The sequence below is a fragment of the Nematolebias whitei genome, chromosome 19, assembly GCF_014905685.2.
Source record: "Nematolebias whitei isolate Nwh7 chromosome 19, NemWhi1, whole genome shotgun sequence".
Classification (NCBI taxonomy): domain Eukaryota; kingdom Metazoa; phylum Chordata; class Actinopteri; order Cyprinodontiformes; family Rivulidae; genus Nematolebias; species Nematolebias whitei.
The window spans coordinates 26077960-26100544 of NC_056516.1; the positions used below are offsets into that span (position 1 = coordinate 26077960).

Here is a 22585-nt window from a genome sequence, read left to right on the forward strand (position 1 = left end):
GAAATGCAAAGGAGAGAAATGCTGTTGCACTTGTCTGTTAGTAAAATATTTCATGAACCACAGAACAGATTTGAGTGAAGCTTGTTCAAAGTAATCTTTGGATGTACATCCACAGATTAGCCTCTAAAGCCAGCCCAGTCTGAGATGGCCACCTCAGACTACTGACTTTAAAAAACATCAAAATGGCTAAAATTATGTTGATTTCAAAGATATTGAGCCACAATTTGGTTTAGTAGTAGCCGAGATATTCTTGACACACTCCTCTTGTTGCACCAAAACCTAACTGTTGGAAAATCAAATCAGTCTACCGTATTTTCCATCCTACACGTGGCACCGCCGTATATGTCGCATCAGTCCTAATATTTCTAATAAAGTGGAAAAAACATGAATATGTCGCTTCGCTGTATACCTCACATCGATTATGATTCACTGCTGACAACCTGGAAACGTGGGTCGGTGTTGTGCCAAAAATCGATTGGCTGCCAAATGGCGGCTGCAGGAGCATGCACAGGAGGACTTTAACAAGAATTTAACAAGATTAACACTTAAAAACAATTATTTGTTTGCTCGAAATTATAGTAAATGTGTGTCTCAGTTGAACTTTTCCTTAATAATAATAATGATGATGATAATAATGTGTATGTATTGTCATCATGGTATGTTCCCATACAATGGTGAAATTGTCACTCTGCGGTTAACCCATCCACCACCAGGTGGAGCAGTTAACTAATTTAGCCTTTATCCAGGTAGTCTCATTGAGCCACGAGAACTCATTTTCAAGAGAAACCTGTTTAGGGAGCAGATGGTGGGGGTTAAGGGGCCCAGAATGGGGCAAATGAGGGTGGAGGCAGGTGTGGGTTTTTCCCCTTTTCCACCCACATTTTGATGTTGACTGTACCAGGAGTTGAACCTGCAACTTTCCAATCACAGGCCCATCTTCTAACCTCTGCGCCACCACTCCCCCACATAATAAATGCACTTTGACGGTCAAATCAGCTGCATTTCAAAAGTCGATTCGCGGAAGCGTGAGCGCCCAGAGGGAGGGCTCACTGTGCATTTCTTCGAAATTTAACAAGATAAACACCTATAAACAATTATTTGTTTGCTCAACATTATAGCAAAGGTGTGGCTCAGCTGAACTTTTACTTAATAAATGCACTTGAATGGTCAAATCAGCTGCAGTTCACTGGGGCAGCGCAGCGAAATGAAGCTAATTTGACGGTTGCTCCAGGCATGATCACAAAGCAAAATGAAGGTGGCATAGTATGGCAAGCCAATTGGGTCATTAATAGCCACTTTTACTTATTACATGACACAACAGCATGCCATACAACTAGAGTACCATCTAGTGGCTGAAAATGGTAGTGTTCAATATGCTCCATGTCAGAATGAATGAAAAGAGTCATACCACAGCCAAAACTTGGGTTATAAATATGGGAAAATACATAAATAAGTTGCTTCGGTGTATAAGTTGCAGGGCATATAAATTATGCAAAAAAACATGACTTATAGGCCAAAAAATACAGTAAATCAATTATATAACTATTGAGTTATTTTGTTATTTCTCACCATACGGTGATTTTAGTCCATAACTGGGATGAAACATGGTGGCACTGCCGTATTTTCTGGTGTATAAGTTGCAGTTTTTTTGCATAGATTTGTCTTTCCTGCAACTTAAACGCTGAAGTGACTTATATACTTTTCTTTCCATATGCATAACTCAATTTTTGACTGACACTTCAAATTTCAAAGAACTAGAACAGCGAGTCTTCCCGTGTGCACTTGCTTCACTCAGCAGATGGAGGAACGCTGGAGAGCTTAAATAAATGCATAATAAACATGACGGGTCAGCGGTGACACATACGACTTAAATGCCAAAGCAACTTATATATGCTTTTTTCCTCTTCATGAAGCTTTTTTCTGACTGGTGCGACTTATACGCTGGAAAATATAGTATATGTCCCTTCAGGGAACACTCTTTAATTGAAATTAAATTGAATTAGTTTTAAATTTACACACACCAAAATATATTAAGTATTTACCGTATTTTTTGGACCGAATTATACGGTGCATTAAGCGGAACAAAACAGTCAGAGCCAAGTCAAACTTTATTCAACTCATTCACAATAACCACATAAAATTGGTTCAAGTACACCAAGAATGAATACATAAGGAGCACCTGATTATAAGCCTCACTTGATTATAAGCCTCACCTGATTATAAGGCTCACCTGATTATAAGGCTCATGTTGATTTTTGAGAAAATTAAAGGATTTTAAGTTTGCCTTATAGTCCAAAAAATATGCTAACTGATGAGATGATTCCAAGTAGTTTGACGAAGCCTTTATTTGCAGTTCAGGTAATTAAAAACAACAATTTTCACGAGTTTCTTATTTCCATGCATGTGCCGCAGCGTTGGTTTCAGTGTTTGAACTCATCTCGTCCCTTTAAGGTCCAGACGTCGAGTCTTTCACCACCGAGATCAGCCTCCAGGTCCCCACCCAGGCTGAGCTGCGACACAAGCTGTCGTCCCTGTCGTCCACGTGCACGGATTCAGCCAGCCAGGACACGGAGGCCGGAGACGAGGATGAGGACGAGGAGGAGACTGAGCAGGAGGGAGGTGAAGGAGGAGGGAGGAGGAAAAAGCCCCCTGTGGTGGTGACCTTGGACGAAGAGGAGGTTCACCCTGATGCTGTGCTGGTGGACAGAGAGGACCAGGAGGAGACGAGTAAAGACTGCAAGGAGAAAAGGCAGCAGGTCTGAGAACGATTTGACTCGACAGCTGCCAAACTCAACGCACGGAGTGCACAGCCCCGTGCAAAAGTCCTGAATCTTCTTCTTTACAATTTACTTTCCATGAGCCTGACTTTACTGTAATCCTTTAACGTGGTCTCAGTCGATTCTTTAGGCTTTCTGAAAATCTGTCCGTTTTTTAAATTTATTTCTCAGCTTGGCTGCTCACAAGATTACAAGGAAGTCTGGCTCTTTCTAAGCAAAGTGATGTTGAAGAATCTGGGGTGACTGAAAAGGTTTCGCGCAGCATTATAAATATTGGCTTTTGTTCCTATGAACCTTGCATATATTAAGAAAATGATCAGAGAAATTACAGAGGTTGCACTAACTGCCATGTGAACTTGCCTTAAAAGACCACAAAGTTAAGTTTTCAAATCGATTGTATTTTTCGGACTATAAGGCGCATTAAGCGAAACAAAACAGTCAAACTTTATTCAACTCATTCACAATAACCACATAAAATCAGTTCAAGTACAACCAGAATTAATACATAAGGTGCACCTGATTATAAAGCTCACTGTCCATTTTTGAGAGAATTAAAGGATTTTAAGAGTGCCTTATAGTCCGAAAAATACGGTAATAAGAAAATGTTTTTGCCCCTAAAGCATAAAGACATAAAATGTCTCAACGTGCACATTATTTTATTTTCTGAAATTTCCTAATATTGTGTATTTGTGCATGTTGAGACAGTAAGAAGCTCGTTTCTGATCAAAGGTCAAACTCCTCCAAAGGAACCTGTTGAGCCAGTTTGTTTTTTCATTCTTATTTACTTGTTGGGAGGTTTTATTCTAAATATTGAATAAACATGTTTATCAGGATGATGCCAGTGGAAACTGCGAGCCATATAAATAGAGCTTTTATTCTTAAACAGAAGTCGCCAGAAGGTTTTTTTTCAAACCTTGCAGATGGTTTAGGGTGAATTATCCAAGTTTTTAACTATTTGAGGGGCTTTTTCTGTAAAATGAGGACAGAAACATAATTTGACAAAGCCAGCTTTTTTCCTACTGGAATGTTGTCCCGGTTGGGTTAATGGTTCCAGACTTGTACAAGTTGATCAGAACCTGCTCCTGTGAAACTCTTCATTTCCCAGCTCTTATCCTGCTTCAGTACTTGATTGAATTGTTTCACAAGTTGGATGGAGCTACTACCCCTTTGTTAAAAAAAAAAAAAAAAGCTAATTATCACCGAGGACGTGGCAAACTGATCTGCAGAGCGGATAATAGTTTATTTCTTGAATTATTGATTCAGTTGAACCACGAACTATCTGCTAATGTCATCTGAAACGTGTCGACTCAGGCTGGTTGTGAGCTGGAACACAATAACTGGGGAGACGTTCAGGTACAGTTAATTCATTTACCACTTTACCTATGCCTCCGAGTGAATTTTTGGGTGAACTTCTTTAGAACCGGTACCAAATCCCAGCTGTGGACTGTGCTATGCACTGGACATCAGCCAGAAGGTTTAACGTGTCCAGTTTTTTGGGGGTCAGGAATTGACATTTGTGCAATGTGACAGCTTTACTCCTTCCTTTCTTGTCCCAATGCCTACTCGTACAGTAATAAATGTTTCAGACCCAGATGTTGCTTTCTCATCTGATTTTATTGGGATGAAAAAATGAGGTTGAGGATCTGACCAACACTCACTGTTGATGGATCCTGTTTGTGGGGAAACTGGTTTAGAAATAAACAGTTCATTTGAGAAGTGTCGGTTGTTTACTTGCCGAGTGGTTGGAACAGTCGTCCTCCAATGCGAGTTTCCACCAACAGTCGCATGCCAAAGTGTCCCTGGGCAAGACAATGAACCCCTCATCGCCCTTGATGTGTGTCCCATCAGTGTACGAATGTGATAAATGATCCTTAGTACAGTAAATCGTAATTTATCATCAATAAGGGTTGATGCTAACACACATGCATGAGCATAGTTAAAAGTGAGTCAATCATAAATTACATTTAATATTTGTGTTATGAATTTGTAAAACTGTGAAGCTTCAGAGAAAGATTTAAATGCAACAAGTTTGACATTGAGTATTTGACTTGATTTATAGCAACAGTGATAAAAGAACCGGGGAGTTGTTGAATCAAACTGGACACAAAAACCACAAGCAGGTTGGAAAGAAATGAGCGTGAATTGTCTGTAAGATTTTATTAAACCTTAGGTACAAACTGCAAAAAGTAAAAAACTGCAACATGAAACTCTTTCCGAATGAAGGAAAGGCCGACGCGCGGCTTTTAATAAATTAAGTCACCAGAGATCCCGTTGTGAGCAAGTAGTTTATGCTGTAGAAAATGGAAGAAAACAAAAGCAATAAAGAATTAAAAAAAAAAAATCCCGTAAGAATAAACTATAACGTAAGGCCATAAAAACTTGACAACCACTTTTTAAATGTTGAGAACACCTTGGTATTTCTTTAAATAGTCCTATAACAGTTCAGTCTTCTGCGAGGGACAACAACCAACAAACTGGATTATAGGATTTTTCCTTGACAGTCACCACTGGCAAGCTCAGTGCAACATGAGTAGCTACTACATTTCTGTTAAATTTTCATTACTGAAAATGTAAAAACCCATTTTTTTTTTTTTCAATCAACATCTCCCTTTTCCCTTTTCTTTAAAAAAGTAAAGCTAAACAAACAAAACTAGGTTGAAGGAGGGGGGGGGGGGGGCAATCGTTGGCTACTCCATATCTTCTTTCTTAGTGATATAAGCAGCACTTAAAAATTTTATACACATTTACCAGAGCAACCCTGTCAGCGTCTAACTCACTCCGACTGATGAAGAAAGGGAAATGTAAGGCTGTTTCTTCATCGAGCACTCGTCTCTGGAACTCTTCCTTAAACCCAGAAAAAAAAAAAGGCTCAAGTATTTAAAGAAATGTACAGGATTTATGTACAACAAGTTTGTGTTGGGCTATTTCCATCTCTTGACTCAATATATCTGGAGAAGGGGAGAAAAACGCAAAAGAAAAAGAAAAAAAAAAAAAAAAGATTTGATATTTCACATTTTACACTCTAAACTAGTGGCTCTACTTGAGATAACACATCAGATCAACAACAAATCAAATTAACACAAAATAATGTTTACTTGTACAGATGAAACAAGAGGACTGGAAGAATGGAATGTTAACACGATTGCACATCTAGAACCAGAAAAAGCCTGAGAGCTTCTCTGTCCTGTTGGGTGGGGGGGTGTGAGGCGCTAAACCCCCAGAGTTTTAACTTTTGTGGTGTTCTACAGTAATAACCAACAGCACCAATAAAAAGGACCTCCTTGCTGAGTATCAGGCACCGTTTTTTTCCCACTCGCGAGCGAAGAGATCCCCCCTGCACCGCAAGGAAGCGAGATGACCGTCCACGGGTCAAAGCAGCTGCAGCTCTGCTCCTCTCACGTCCGCCAACACGTAGAAAACATCCACGAGGATCAAAAATAAAATACACAAGAAAACAAAAACATTTTTCAAAATAACTAGCAAAAAACAAAGCTAAAATCCAAAATAGTAGTTTAAAAAAAATGTAGCCAACCAACATCGTCTTTCAAGTTTTTACCTTGCATCAACCCCCCCTTTAAAACAAGAAAAAAAAGATCTCATCTTCCTTAAACAAGGAACAGAGAGAAACTTTGGGTAACTACTGGATGTCTTTCTCATTTAGTCAAACTGGTTCACAGAAGGGGTTCAGTCTCAGAGGCAGGTTAGAATGATGCAAGAAAAAAGTAAAAAATGTAACCCATTCAATTCTGGATGGGGGGGGGGGGGTAAAAACAGGGACTCGTCAAGTCTTCATGTGAACATTACAATTGATGCTCGCAATGCTGATTCAAGGAGGCTAAAAATCACTCATGATTTAAAAAAAAACAAATTCTTCTTTCACACTAGTGCAAAAAAGACATCTTGCTTTTCTTTTTTAATGTTCCTTTTTTTTTTTTAAATTAAAAACAAGCTGTCGCTAAAGGAGAAGTGAGTGTATCTGGAAATGGCGAGTGAACTCAGGTGGGGGGTGAACTGCAATTATAAGTGGTGGTTTTGGAGGCAATGATAGTGATTCCTGTTTAATATAGAATTTAATATGGTCATGGGGGATGGAGGAGGACACAGCACACAGATTGGGCCAGTGGAGGCGTCCCCCCCCCAGCTCCACCCACACCTTTTCTCAGGACACAGCTGCAGCCTTGGGTATGTGGATGGAGGACAGGCGTGCCAGGGACACCTCCACGGTGGCGCGCTTTCGTGGCCCCCGCTTGGCTGGTGAGGTTTTGGCAGGGCTTAAGCTGTGGCAGGAGTCCCCACCTCCTCCTCCTGCACTAATAACGCCTCCTCCATTCTTCAGCATGGCCCGCCCACACACCTGGTTCACCAAACTGTTGATTTGCTCCTGTAAAGAAAAGCCAAATAAAAGTTTTATTATCGTGCACTGGTCGGTCGTTGAAGTCTTTCTATGAGGTTATGTCGCCCTCTTGTGGACATGAAGCAAACTGAACGGTGGTGTTTTACCTCATCGTATCGATACATCATCTTTAGGCCCCTGCAGGACTTGTGCTTCTCCACATAACGCAGGGCACACTCCAGACAGAAAACCACATTATCAGTCTCTTGAACCACCTGCAGACGCAAAACAAATGATACAACTTTAGATACCAGGGATGCAATTTGAATTTTAAAACTTAAAAAGCACAATATAAATGCAGATATTTAAATAGCTTCCTTTCTACTCTTATGGTTATGACGGTGGCAGGTGTCTGTTACAGCAGTGTAGCATAATTGCCTTCAGACTGAATGAATTAAACACCACTGCAGGGTAAATCATGATTATTTAACAGTTTTAACATACAAGTTTTAAAACCACAACCGCAGCAGGTTGAGCTCACCATGGACAGGTAGCAGAGGTGTTGACAGATTTGACAGCGTCTCTCCAAGGACTCCAGCGCTAGCCATTTCCCGCGGGGTTTCTTGCGCCCCTCACTGGGCCCGAGGGTGCCATCGTGCGTGCCATAACGGGCGGAGGAGAGCAAACCTGCCTTATAAAGTTCTTGACGTTGGTGCAACTCTATGTTCCTGTTGGAGGAGAAACATGCACATAGGAAAGAGGCAGACGTGTTTAATACAAACAGTGAAAAGAGAAATATAGAGTGAACTACTCATTCATAAATGTGCCCCTTTAAAAAAAAATCTTTATATGGTAAGTTTGGTCATTTTGGTGTTAATTTATTAGAACATGTACCGTATTTTCCGCCGTACACATCACATCGCCCCATAAGTCGCATCAGTCCAAATATGTCTATAAAAGTGGAAAAATCAAAAACCGCTTTGCCGTATATGTCGCATCTATTATGCGTCACCACTGACAACCTGGAGATGTGGGCCGGTGTCGTGCCAAAAATCGATGGGCTGCCAAATGGCGGCCACGGGAGCGTGCATGGAAGGACTTTAACAAGATTAACAACTAAAAACATTTGTTTGCTTGACATTATAGTAAAGTTGTGTCTCAGTGTAACATTTGCTTAATAAAAGGACTAACCGTCAAATCAGCTGTACTGCAAAAGTATTTGCTGCCTCGGTGTTCCGGGGGCACGCAAAGGGAGGAGGAACGCTGCTCGTTTCTTCAAAATTTAACAAAAAAAAGCACCTAAAACAACTATTTGTTCAAAATTGTAGCAAAGGTGTGTCTCAGTTGAACTTTTACTTAATAAATGCACTTCAATGGTCAAATTAGCTGCATTTCGTTGGGGCAAAATGAAGCTGATTTGACGGTCGCTCCAAGCAGTGAGCAGAACGAAGGTGGCAGACTATGGCAAGCTGATTGTGTCATTAATAGCTGGTGAAGATTCTCAGTCATCAAGGACATGGTAAATTCAAAAAAGTTCAAGACAAAAATAATAAAGTATAATAAATGAAGTCCAGTTGTTTTTGTCTTGATCTTTTTTGAATTTGTCATTATGTAATCTGTTGCTGTGTGCTTGTTCTGTTTGTCCCTGTACAGCACTTTGGTGTGCTTTGTCACTGTTTAAAGTGCTTTATAAATAAATTGGTATGGTATGGTATTATAGCCACATTTACCCATAACCTGATACACACTAATACTACTACTGTGCTGCCATCTAGTGGCTGAAAATGGTACTGTTCAATATTTTCAGTCAATGAATGAAAATGGTCATATCGCAGCCAAAAATTGGTTTATAAATATGGGGAAAAATCCATAAATACGTCGCTTCAGCCTGTAAGTCACAAGGCATGCAAATTATACAAAAAAAAAGCGACTTACACAACGAAAAATACGGTATTCCTTTTAAAAATAAGTAAATTCAAAAGTAATTCCTAATTACTGAAGTGGATAAAAAATGGTAAGCTTGGTGTGACCATGCAAGCTTTTTATTGGTTGCTACTTTAAGTGGCTTTGCAGCTGTGGTGTGCATGTGTGTCGTGCAGCATCCTGCCTGAGGTCTTTGAGTAGGGTGGAGATGGTGGTGAGGAGGAGGCCGTTGTCCCTCTTGGACTCAGCTGAGGCGATCTGATACAGTAGCTTCTCCATGGAGAAGGGTTTGGCTATACATCGACATTTTAGATCCTGAGGAAAGGAGTAAATGATGAACTTAAAATGAAAATTGGAAACACTACACATGTCAAGCTTTCATAACTGTAAACAAATCTAAAGTCTGCTTCCACAAGAAGACAGACAGCTAAATAACATCTCATAAAGCCAAGCTGTAAGTTTGTTTCTCAGCTTCCGCTGCTCAAAGGAAACCCAAAGCTGGAGTAAACTACCAAACGAGAACAGCTGTTAAACTAGAAAAAGCTCTGTTTTATGAACTGACCTTCGCTGCCTCATAACCCAGGTTCATCCAGTGTGGCGTGGCAAAGTGCACCGTCTCCGACACGCTGTAGCCACAACACACTTTAGAGACAAAGGCACCGGGGAAGCAGACCACAAACTGGCCACTCCGCTGCACCGTACGGTAAACCTTGATGCCTTCACGGCAAAGCACCTCTGGAGAGAGCTGAAGTTTAAAGAAAGAAAAATGAAGAAATGTTACGGCTGGATCGGCTTCTCAATTTTTGGAAATGCTGGGAAATGCAAAGCCCGAACACACAGCCGTACGCAGATAAACCACTAACCATTATGTTCTTCTCCAGCATTTCTAATCCTGGGGTGCCATTGGCTTGAAGCAGTGTATGGACCACCTTGTCAAGCTTAGCCTTCTCCTCAGCAGGGACAGAATACCTGTTAAAAGAAGAGAGACTTACATTTTAGGGGGCTCTACAAGTCAAGTTGACATACTTAAAGTGTGCAGACTTACCAAATGCAATCAGCACCAGTGTGTAAGTAATCAATATATGGAAGGCGATTTTGGTCTCGAGACCAGCATGAGGTAGAAAAGACCATGCCAATATTTAGCCAGGGAATGGTCACCCCTGCAGAAACGAGAAGAATTATGAAAAAGAAAGCAGTGATGGCAGAAAAAAATCATTAAAAACCTGACGATGCAGTCTAAAGCTGGACGATTTGCAATATTTTCCACCAGGCGGCAAATGTATCAAATGATTGTAGGATGAAACTAAAAAGTACGTTTGAAAGTGATTTTCTTAAAGCTGTGAGAAGCAGCGTCTTACCAGGCACAGCACCCAGATGTCTCAGTATGGATCCAGCATTGTTGGGGAGGACAGTGAGATTCCATCCATGTCTGGAAAAAAAGCCACCAGGGTTAAGGAGGAAAAACAAGTTTTCAACTCGTCTTAAGTGATCACCAGTACGGTAGTTTTTTTTAAAGGACTCTGCCCCTGAATGTTCATTGAGATGTTTATCTTCCTGTTTATCAGACATGAGGCCTCATGTATGAAAGAGTGTGCAGCTTTCATACTGAAAATTGGTGTACAAACAGAATATATATAAAAAAAAACCCCACTTTTTTTCTGTTTTATATCACCATTTTTGTTTACCTTTCCTTCATATAACTCTATTTACATGGAGCAGAGCACAGCTGCACGTGCGCTCGGACCACTCTGCCCCCTCTCATAAATAAAAATGCAGACGAGTGAAAATACATGGCAGGCGTCCACCCTGTGCCCAGGGTGGCAAAGGTGTGGAGTAAGGTAAAAAAATAATAATTTTACAGAATGTGAAATAAATTTACTAAAAAAAAAGGAGTTGCAGAAGTTGGCATATGTTAACGCAGCAAGATTTGAATCCTGGTCCTTGCTTTAACAAAAAAAGTCTGACATAAAGTTCATGCTCAATAATCCAGGTACAAATCCAACAAAGTTCAGTCAGGTCATCTGGCTTCTTCAGTCCGAGGAGCCACAAACAAACTAGAGTCCCACAAACACCACACTCCCATAGTGGAAAAAAGAACAATTTGCTGGTGATACAATGGTTTCTGGGGCCTGCCCTCTCCATCGTCAACTTATCTGAAGCAGTCAGCCAAAACCGTTCAAAACACCACTATGGGAGTGTGGCATTTGTGGGACTCCACAGTTTGTTTGTGGCTCCTTGGACTGAAGAAGTCCTTTGGATGAAGGACGAAATGCCTCAGCAAAAGAAAGAAACTGTCTAGATGACCTGACTGAACATTGTTAGGTCTGACATCACAGTTGATGTCAAGGAACGAGTTACTGTGCACACACTGTAGGGGAATTTGATATATCTGGGCATCACATGGATGAGGTCATCCCATCCGGCTGGTACAGAACCGCACGGCTCAGGGACGACCGTCAAATACCCGATCTGTCAGCCAGCTCCCTCTGAATAGCTCTGGTTAAAAGGAACCCCAGCGCTTAGAGGACTTAAACTGGCACCAGCAATGCCCGGCTTCTCCTAGTTTTCCTCTGAAACACTGGGGCCAGTTCAGCACAGAGATCAAAATAAAAATACAAAGATACAAACCTTTACAGTTTTACGTTGGACTGAGGTTGTTTTGATCATCGGAGGCAGGTTAAATGTTTGTGGTTCAGTTCTATTGTTCAGCATTAAAACATAAATGCTTAAACTCATGATAAAACGTTGCGTTCAAGTACCACATTCATTCAAAAAGCCAGAAGAAGTCAAATTCCAGTGTATTTTAGGCATTTTAGTATTTAAATACCGTCCTCTGAGAATGTTTGCATGGACGGAGAGGACTACGTTCTCATGGCAGGTCAACAGTTTGTGTATATTTTTGCACACTTTCACGTTTGTGTTCGTACACCTAGATGCGTGCACTGTTCATGCACGAGGCCTCTGGTGTTTAACCGAACAGCGAAACAGGAAAGGTGACCGTCGAGCAGCCTCGTGAGGGGAACGTGTTTCTGCACGTTACAAAAACACACAAAACCTCCGGTTCAAGTTTCTGAATGCATCCGACTTTACATAAACGATACGTCAACTGATGACCACACAAACTGCTTTGGGCTCATGTAGGGATTCATTTCATTACCAAATGTAAACACTGATTACGAACTGTCCAGTTAGGAATGAGAGAACATGACGTGTAGAATGTTTTCACGCAGGCCTATGAAATAATATAAGGTGCTTACTTTGAAAATGGCTCTGATTTTCCGGTGGGGAAGCCACTGCCGTGTGTGCTGGTGTCCACTTTTCCACAATGAACGGCCACGTGCGAGTCTCTCTGCTCCACAGTCCTCCAGTACTCTTGCTGCAGGGAAGAAAACAGAAAACCTGATGAACGTATTACAACAGATTTCCTGCATCAGCTTAGTTATCTCGCACAGACGTTGCACTTTAAGCCAAAGTCACTGCGAGCTGATGGCGTTTGAACTGAATGAGCAGTGCTGACCTCGACCTCGGCAGCTCCTGGTTCTTTGTTAAAGCACATGGTCATGGTGTTGCGGGCTATCCTGAAGAAGTTGGTCAAGGACACCGATTTCCCCTGCAACCAAAAACTAAATTACCTTTGGAAGTGACGGCATGCTGTGATGAATACAAAATATATATATTTATGATACTCAATCATGATAAGCAAAATTAGAAGGTGATTTCAACAAAGCATTATGGGTAAAAACTGCAGACGTTCATTATCTTTGTGTTCGTATGTGCCTTTTCAAACACGTATCCCTACATGAATCATCCAACGACAACAAAACTAAACGCCTGAACAGAAACCACATTAACAGTTCATCTTCCTTTGGTTTTCTTCCTAAAGTTTTCAATCGGCACAAAAACTACGAGGCAGTAAATTAGAGCTGTTGAATAATACAGTATAAAGGCTACATTGTAAACACTGACAATGTCTTCTTCCCCCCCAGTCAGAACCAGCGCTTTCAGAATGCAATCAGAGTTAATTATGCCCTCGACATGCACTGTGTTCTCTTGATAGTGAAAGTGAAATCTGATCTCCTCCTGGAGGTCTGTGATGAAAAAATGTGCACAAATCTGAGCCGGGCTGAACCCAGTCTGTCCTGTCAGGTCCGTGGCACGATTCCTCGTGTCGATACATTTAACTCTGGACGTCAAAGCTCTGCCGATTGAACAGATATTGACAATATCTCAGTTACTCAAAGGGAGGTTCATATAGAAGGATTTGGTGACCAAAGCAACTGAGAATAAAAAAATCAAAAAAAAAATCAAACGAGATCCAGATTTGCGAGTTTTTGTGGATTGGAAGTAAAAACGAACCAAGACAAAAAGTAAAGAAAATAACAGTTGTTTCTCCTCCTCAAAATGTGAACATGGCAATTTGTGCGCATGGTGCGTATGACAAAGCTTGAACTGCATGTGCACAAATTGCAGCCTTTGTGGCAGGAGGACGGCGTGCACGGAGGTTAGCAAAGACAACGAAGCTCAGAGGTTTTGGGGACAAATAGAAAAAAAAAAAAGACCTGCTGAAGGAGATGTGCTAAAGAAGCTAAAAGGTGGTGGGGTGATCAAGAAGGCGGGGCTTTGAAGGGGGCGGGGCAATTTCTCTGACCTACATTTCTGAAAGCCAGATGAGCACAGCTGCCAGCAGAAAGGGCTGATGGGAATCTTTCTAGGTGAACATCCAATCAAAGCAGCTTACCTCACAGAATAATAAACCAACTCCAGCATATATATATATGTATACACAAGTATAAAAAAAAACACTTGATTCAAATATAAATACATCTGACAATATTTTACTTTAGTTAACTACAAACTTGGTCAGACTGTTCCCAACGAATTTCTAAAGGCAGTGACACATTGATGAGTGAGACACAATCATAATCAAGGAAGACAAAAGCGTTTCCTAAAAGTCAAGACATTACACCTCCCTGTCTGAGACGACCACCAGAATTATTCCCTGTAAACCTGATTGCTCTACAGATGGAAGGGATCATTCGGTTCCATCAGCCAAATGAGGATTACTTAACATAAGAAGGTGTGTAGTGTTTTCAAGTTGTAAGAGTTTTCTTGTTTGAAAACAGAAATGATCAGTGGAATGGTTCAACAGTGGGGTGCTATGATTCCAGTCACTTCTTGTTGGTTGATGATACAGAAACCAAACCTTTGATGAATACTTCAGAGATTTGAAAGTGCAGCAGCAGTTTCAGCTGCTCCTCTCTCATGAAGAAGGTGATGACGGTAAAAAGAGACATAAGTATTTACGAACTCTATCTTAGAAAAAGAACAGGTGTAAATACAGTTTTATTGCAGTCTTTTTTTGTTCACCCTTTCAGCTGTATGCCTTATATGGATGTGAACGACTGAATCGGGTATACGGAGCCCAAAAAGGAACGCCGAGGTAAAGTGAGAGGGCCAATGAATGTTTGACCCCCTACTTCCTGCATTTTTAGTAATACAAGTTTGAAGCAGAAATAGTTTGTGGGTGTATTTCTCATTGAAGAACAAGCCCGACCTTTAACAATTGCAGCAATCACGTGTCACAGATTGTCCCAGAACAGCAGCCTACAAAAGGCAAACTTTTAAAACGCAACCGAAATGCTGAAATAATGGTCGAAAATGTGTTGAGTGTTTTCCTAATCTTTCAGTTAAATTAGTTGAACAAAAAACACAATGAGGCATTTGAGGAAGCCGACTTATAGATGCTTCCATGCTGTTCTGCCACTGTTGATGGCAAACCAACTGTCGACCTTTAAATGACAATAAAAGTTGTTATCAGCAGTTTATAACTTCAGATCACAAGGGAGAACAGGAAGGAGCCGTGAAAAGGTAAGATGCACTTACGTTCCTTTTGTCTGCGTGCTTCAAGAGTGTGGAGTAAACATGAAGTGTTTTCTGTATCCTCACCTTGTAAATGCATTTGTACTGGTCACTGAGAACGCCTCTGTCCTCCTTCGCCTCCTCCTCTCCGTGCTGCTTGTCGTCCTTGCCTTGTTTTTCCTGAGCGAAGAGCCGGCGCCGGCCCGCTTTCACCTGAGCCTCCAGCTCCTTCAGACGGTGATAGACTCCGTTGGTGCGGTGGTTCCCCGTCGTGCCTCCCACTATCCCGCCTACTAGGCCGTTCTTGGGCTCGTAGCGTGGCAGCGAGAGCCCGCTCGGAGCTGAAGAATCAGAGAGACCTTCCAGGGGGCCCTGGCGTGACTCCAGGTTCTTTTTCTCCAGCAACACGTCGCTCAGCAGTCGAAGGCGCTCCTCAGCACTGAGTGAGTCGTACGAGAGGATGTACTGGAGGTAAGCCTCCTGCAGCTTGGCCAGCCGGTCCTGCGCAGACTTGGGGATGCGCAGAAGGTCAGCGAGCTTGGTCCACTTCTTCAGGTCCATCACCTGCTGCATGCCACCCATGTCATTGATGAGCTGGAAAAAACGTGACAGGTCCACTTCACAGCCACCTGCATGAAGCAAATAATGAATAAATAAAATTTAATTAAAAAAAAAAGAGCTAGCATACAGTTAATGGCAGTTTTTGTAGTTGCATTGGTTTCAATGGATTCTGTCATTTTTTTATTGAAAGCTGTGAGCTTCCATTTCAGATTTTTACGAGCTTTGTCTGACAACACGCAAGCTTTATTCTGATTTCTTTTCATTTGTTGGGGGTGGGGGGTGGGGAAGATCACTTTTGAGTGTCAGTCACAAGCTCCTGTCACCTCATGAGCAATCAGTCCTTAAGTTTTATAGAAATAAAGACAACAGACATCATTTTGCTTAAAACCTCAGCATTTAGCCACTGATCACTGTTGTTTCAAAGTTCCTCATGCTTTCCTCAGTCTGTGAAAGTGACAAAAAAAGTGACTGCCTTGTGAGATTTATTTTACCACCATCAAATCAGACAATACATCAAGTTAAGGTGTAATTGTGAAATCTTCATTGGGTCACAGTTTTCTGAGAATGTGATAATTTACTTTAATATGTGAAAGCTTTAGTGGTGTCTGGTAAACAATCCATGTCCTAAATGAGGGAGTTTTATTTAACTACAATGATAGAATGAGTTAAAATAAATGTACCATATTTTTCGCCCTATAAGTCGTGTTTTTTTTTTTTGCATAATTTGCATGCCCTGCGACTTATATGCCGAAGCGATTAATGTATGGATTTTTCCCATATTTATAAACCAATTTTTGGCTGAGATATGACCATTTTCATTCATTCTTACTGAAAATATTGAACACTACCATTTTCAGCCACTAGCTGGCACTCAAGTAGCATGAAATGCCGTTGTGTCATGTAATCGATAAAAGTTGCCATTAATGACACAATCAGCCTGCCACCATTATCTGCCTGGAGCAACCGTCAAATCAGCTTCATTTGGCTGCGCCGCCACGGGGAAATGAAGCGGATTTGACCATTGAAGTGCATTTATTAAGTAAAAGTTCAACTGAGACACACCTTTACTATAAAGTCGAGCAAACAAACAATTGTTTTTAAGAGTTTATCTTGTTAGAGATTTCGAAGAGATGCACAGCGACTCATCTCTCTGCGCGTTCATGTTTCCGCAAATCTGCTTTTGAAAACTCAGCTGATTTGACCGTCAAAGTGCATTTATTAAGGAAAAGTTAGACTGAGACACACCTTTGCTATAATTTTGAGCAAATAATGGTTTTTAAGTGTTAATCTTGTTAAATGCTTGTTAAAGTCCTTCAGTGCACGCCCCCGCGGCCGCCATTTGGCAGCCAATCGATTTTTGGCACAACACCAGCACACATTTCCGTGTTGTCACCAGTGATGCGTAACATAAAAGATGCGACTTATACAGCCAAGAGACATATTTATGGATTTTTCCACTTTATTAGACATACTTGGACTGATGCAACTTATAGGGCGGTGCGACGTTTACGGCGGAGAATATGGTACATTAGAAACCACAGCTGTGTTCAGAAAATTCCCCATCAAGCTCAACAGCAGTCATAGGAAAGGGAAGGAGGAGTTAAGTTGGGATACCCAACACTTTTCAGTCAGGTCATCTGGACAGTTTCTTTTTTTGCTGAAACGTGAAAAAAAAAAGAAACTGTCCAGATGACCTGACTGAAAATTGTTGGATTATATACCTGGATTATTAAGAAAATACTTTTTTGTTTAAAGTTGGGATAGCTAATCAGAAGCCAAATGAAGTCATTGCTACTGTGTTTCTTTTTATCAATGTGTCTGCTGCTGTTCACACTTTTGTTCTGCTGATAATAATAAGGTTACAAAGTTCAACCGAGCTGTTATCAAGTTCAGGAAGTCCCATGGAAGCGAGGTGTTTCACTATGCTGAACAGCTGCAACAGAAATCCCAACACCGACGGCTCTGATCTGTACGCATGTGAATTTAAAGGCTACAAACGTGGCACAGCACAATTAAGAAAAACAGCTTAAAACTAGTAAAATCACAACTTGTTCATGTGAAAGCATTTGCAAACCCAATAATACGGTTTCTGTTTGAAGTCTGAATACGCTTAAACGACAATGAAAGAATAACTAGATCTGAATGAAATACTGACTTGCTCTTTGCAGGATTGTTTCAAATTTTTACTGTCACTGTAAACTAAAAAATAAAAACTGGTGAAAGCACACAAAAAGGACCACTGACACCAATAAACACAGCCATGAATTCAGCAATAATGACAACACAGTTGAGCTGCAAACTATAAGTAGCCTTTTTTTCTAGTTCTGATGCATCATACTTTGAACATTTTTAAAGAAAGCTACATGTTTACAATGAGCAGGGTGACAGTTTAAAATCAATTATCTAGATCCAATTCCCTTAAGTAAAATCAATCGCTCCTGTCCTCTGTGGCAGCCTGCAGGAAGAAGCCTTATTAATATAGTCAATTCCAGTCATTTTCAGGGGTGGCTTTGGATGCTCATTTGGCGTAAAATCACGTCGTGTGCCTGTTTGTCTCACTTACCAATGACAGGTGGCTCATCCATGGTAATGCCCTGAGATTTGAGGTGATTGCGGATGCAAGCCAGCCGCTGCACATTGGGGCCCCAGCGTCGGCCCAGCATGTGGACCCTCTGCACCTGCGTAACAAAACGCATCTCCTCGTTCAGTTTGCACTCCGGCCGCCAGTCCTGCGGTGGCACCATGCGACACATGCCGGCCACCTCGGCCTGTTCCCTCACTGCATCCAAGTACACCAGAGGGTCCTGGAACTCCCTAGGAAGTGGCCGAAAGAAAGGAGCTTCGCCCAGTGCCGTCCAGCCCTCCGGCTTACTCCGCTGGCGCTCCCACTCCTTCTCCTGCTCGCGTTCCTTCTGGCGCGTCAACTCTTTCTCACGCTCCCACTCCTTGTCGCGGTCGGCGAGCCGCTGCGCTGCTGGTTTGACCTGTCCAGGTCTGCTAGTGGAAGTAAGAATAGAGGAGGAGGAGCAGAAGGAGGAAGAGGAGGACGCCGAGGTTTGTTGGGGGTCTGAGGTAGTGCTGGCACGACTGGGGTTTGGTGAACTGTTGTGGCCTATCAAAGGTGAGGAAGAGGAGGAGCCCCGACCATGTGACCTGTTCTGCTGCTGCTGTGCTTGTCGTATCAACATCAGTTTACCAGCTGATGCACGCTTAGGTCGCTGGTTCACTGGCTCCACATTGGCTGCTGGTGTAGAAGGAGGTGTGGTTTGTTGAGGAGGGGGCGTAGAAGAAGTAACAGGCGGAGTTTGTTTAGGAGAGGTGGGTGTTCCTGATGCATGTCCATTAGAAACCGGCGTGGTGGGGGTGGGGTTTTGTTTGTTAGCTTTCTCTTCAATGGCCATCTTCTTGCTGCTGCTGCGCGTCTCCAAAGGTGAGGATTGAATTTTGGCCTTCTTGGCCTCAGCGCCGCTCGTTTTGGCTTTCTGCTCAACGACGGCTGCGCTCACTGAGTTAAGCACCACCTCCAGACGCCGTTTGGAATTTCGCAGTCCCTCTCGGCCTGGGCACTCCACGTGGACTTGCTGGCACTGTTTCGGACCGTCCTCCTTGGCCAAGGCATTGTGCCACTGCCCATTAAGCCTGCCGTTGGGTCGGGCACTGGCGGCCACGTTGTGCAGCCCGTTTGATAGTAGCACCTGTTTGCGAGTTTTTGCATTGCTGTTGTGGGCTGATGCCGCTGCTTTTCCTGAGTTGGCCAACCTAGTGCTGGCTGCTGGCTGGCTGTGCTGATTGTGATTGTTCGCTGACGATGATGCCGAGGCGGCGCTGTTGTGTTTGTTGCTGCTGCTGAGTTTGGTTTTCCTGCCCAGTTCTTTCTGTTTGGCTTTGGTGTAGGTGACGTGGCCCTTGGACACGGTGGCTGTGTACTTCTTCACAGTTTTGGACAGCAGTCGCAAGTCGTGGCACTTTTTGGCACCGACGACAGCTTGAGCCGAGCCAGCCCGCGTCAGCCCATTTACTTTCGAAACCTGAAATAAACAGAGCGGGAGAAAAACAAGTTTAATTGGATAGAGAAAACGCTAAATATTTTCTAGAAAGGAAACTAATTAAACTCGAGTAATTAAAAAAAAAACAGTCTGATTGGGTCTTTGTTATATTCTAGGTCACATCAGTGTTAAAAAAAAATGTTGCAACACAGATGATAGCCGTTTTGTTTTAAAATATCAAAAAAGAACATCCCAGTACACAGAGGAGGCATGGGCGCTCCTACACTCCACAGTGGAGGCCAAATCCACAGCTTGTAAGCATGTGATGAAGCATTTGCTTTGTCACACTATTTGTGGAAACCTTTGTTGTTCGTTAGGGAAATGATGAACTGTCTAGTTAACAATGGTTTTGAAAGCAGTGTGTAAACTCCCATTTACTTTTAATACAATGGATGAGATTTAGACAAGGATACACACAAACCACATCACACAGAGAGTAACAGTTGAGGAGGAAGAAGAGGGCAGCCATGAAATAAAAGGAGAGATGGCAACTTAATTTTTGCTAACAGATGGCCGGACAGTATGAGGTAGGAGGTGGGGTCAACCAAATGGAATAAAATCACATTTAGGCGTTTAAAAATAGCTTTTTACTTGTAAATGTGTATTTGAACTGTGAAAGCCTGCAAGCTTGGGAACAAACAATCTTCTGCTGTTCAAAATGGCTTTACAAACTCTTCATTGTTAATTTATGACAATTTTACAATTTGGTATTTTCCGATGAGCCCAATTTTACTCTACTTCCTTTTCATTGCCACATTTCCTGCAGCTCTTTTACGTCTTCAAACCTTCCTTCTACGTGCATTCCTAAGAATATCTCTTTATCTCTACTTTGTTTCCATGACCCATTTTTACCACTCAGTATAATTTTTAGCTAATCTTAAAAATTTAAAGATTTAATTTTGTTTCCAAATACCTGAATGGGTTTAGGAGAAAGTGTTTAGCTTGTCTATTAATTTTAAATAAATGTGCTGACTTGCTCACTTTTTTTTTGGAAAAAGACATTTTAAGGAAGAACGTAAATGTTCCTTTAAGGTTTCTCGGTTTTGCACAAAAACAGACACCCTTAGAAATACAGTTAAACCTTATAACGCCCTGAATTTTAAAAAAAGACGATTTAAAAACTGTCCATTCATGTGGTGGAGCCTTTCTGTCTTTCTGTTTCAGACACAAGAATGGAGGGAGGAAAGAAGAGATGGAGTTATCAATCACAACCAGGCGCCACAGGAGGGAGGTGACAGCCGGCCCATTGACGGGTTTGCCTTTGTACGACTCTTGCGTCACACTCAAATCTGAATGCGAGTGTGTGTAGGCACACACACGTGTGTGTGTATATATTGTATTGTGTTGTGTTTGTCTCAGGTGGCAGAGGCCAACACAAAGACCAGGCCATTAAAAGATAAGGGTGGACTGAAATCTAACCCTGCCTCTGTCAATCACCCCTCCCTCTCCCCTCATGATACATCAACTTCACAGTCCTATTCGTCAGGTAGCCTTGATGCAGAAACTACTAAAGCAGTGATTATTTAGAGCAGTGGTTCACAAATCCTTTATCCAAAGATAACCCCAAAACGGTAGGAGAAGCTCCATCCACTGCTGGTTAACATACAAATATTACCAATAACTCCAATAAACCAAAACATAATGACAGCATAATATCTTCACTTGATTTTTGGAGCTTATTTGAGGACGCCCACTCGGTGGTCTATTCTCCAATTTGTGCAAATCACTAACAAAGTTTCTCCTTTAGTTGTTCAGCCACATTGTGCTGAAGAAGAAACTTGGAAAAAATTAACTGTCATGACCACTTTCTGCCACTGGGGGGCTCAGAAGACCTGTTCTCATTATGAGGGGGCGGGGGGGGGGTCTGTTTGCTATTCACACTTATTTGGTCTGATGGAGGAGGAGGAAGAGGAGAAACAGAAGGATGGAGGGAGGGAAGGACAGATGGACAAAATAAATAAGAGAAACAGAGAGAGTAAAAGAGAAAGAAAGAAAGAAAAAAAGACAGAGAAAAAAGAAAGAAAGATAAAGACAGAGAAAGAGACAGAAAGAAAGACCGAGACAGAAAGAAAAAGAGAGAAAGAAAGAGAGACAGAGAAAAAGAAAGAGAGAGAGACAGAAAGAATAAAATAATTCAGCAGATTGGGCGAAACAATGAAGCTGAAAAAAGAAAAAAGCTAAACACAGAAGTGAAGGAGATTCTGGCTGCACGTGAGAGGAAGAGGAGGGAAAAGGGGGTGTGTCCTGATGACATCATGTGTTGCTATAGCCCAGCTGAGGCCTAGCAGGAAGACTCTTTTTGTTTAACACACTACATCTGCAGGAGATGGCTCAGCCAGGAGGAGGAGGAGCAGGAGGAGACGATGCAAAGAGAGACAAGAAGGCCAGTCTAATATTAGAAGATAAGAAAAAATTAACCCTTACAAAGATTTTAAATTACAACAGAGGGAAAACGGGAATAAAAGATTAGATTTAGATTCACTGTGTTTATCAAAACACTGAAAAAAATGGCTTCCAATTAGTATCAATCTGTTACTATTTTGTGTTGTCTCTATCTCAGGTTTCAGTAACTTCTCTCCGAGACCTCATACCTGAATGAAGCTGTTTGAACACATTCTGCAGTCCTGATCATTAAATATTTCCTGGTCAGCTCTCCCCCTTTCAGTAAAAAAGCCATTAGATCAGAAAAAAAAGCACAAATGTAGCTTTTTGTCTAAAAGGGAAATTACTGTGATTTTGCAGTGTAAGAGTTGCACCTTGATGCTTTTTATGAAATCACTCACTTGTCAATAATTTGGATACATTTCAAACCATGTAGTACTGATATATGCAAAATCAAGTGTGAAGAAACCTCATCTTAACAGATATTTTAGTGCACGGACATGCTCTGCTTCTGGTAGAGATAAAATCACACATGCACCTCTCGTTTCCAGCAGTCAAGTTCAAGTCTAAACTGCCGAAAAGTTGTCGAAGATATTGACGACAGCGTTCCAAGTCTAACTGTTCAGATGAATCTACCATTTTATATATGATCCGAGTGTGTTTTGGCTTTTAAATCCTTTTGACTCTAAAATGATCTCGTGTAA

General features: G+C 41.7%; 2 protein-coding genes across 3 annotated transcripts in view; one reads left to right on the plus strand and one right to left on the minus strand.

Annotated features, from left to right (window-relative positions):
- Positions 1 to 3102, plus strand: part of dtnbp1b (dystrobrevin binding protein 1b) — a 42910-nt gene extending 39808 nt beyond the window's left edge. Inside the window, exon 4 of the mRNA XM_037692853.1 lies at positions 2452 to 3102. Within this exon, the coding sequence (XP_037548781.1) occupies positions 2452 to 2762 (311 nt within the window). The 3' untranslated portion in view covers positions 2763 to 3102. The remainder of the gene's footprint in view (positions 1 to 2451) is intronic.
- Positions 3103 to 5450: 2348 nt separating this feature from the next.
- Positions 5451 to 22585, minus strand: part of jarid2b (jumonji, AT rich interactive domain 2b) — a 126452-nt gene continuing 109317 nt past the window's right edge. Inside the window, exons 3-15 of one of the 2 annotated variants that reach the window (XM_037692789.1) lie at positions 18017 to 19481; positions 14980 to 15521; positions 12551 to 12643; positions 12291 to 12409; positions 10392 to 10462; positions 10079 to 10193; positions 9897 to 10002; positions 9596 to 9778; positions 9218 to 9348; positions 7652 to 7838; positions 7278 to 7385; positions 7005 to 7158; positions 5451 to 6901 (exon numbers count right to left, since the gene is read on the minus strand). In XM_037692789.1, coding sequence (XP_037548717.1) covers positions 6795 to 6901; positions 7005 to 7158; positions 7278 to 7385; positions 7652 to 7838; positions 9218 to 9348; positions 9596 to 9778; positions 9897 to 10002; positions 10079 to 10193; positions 10392 to 10462; positions 12291 to 12409; positions 12551 to 12643; positions 14980 to 15521; positions 18017 to 19481 — 3381 coding nt within the window. In that variant the 3' untranslated portion in view covers positions 5451 to 6794. Of the gene's footprint in view, positions 7159 to 7277; positions 7386 to 7651; positions 7839 to 9217; positions 9349 to 9595; positions 9779 to 9896; positions 10003 to 10078; positions 10194 to 10391; positions 10463 to 12290; positions 12410 to 12550; positions 12644 to 14979; positions 15522 to 18016; positions 19482 to 22585 lie in introns of both variants that reach the window. The other variant, XM_037692788.1, reaches the window with a different exon arrangement.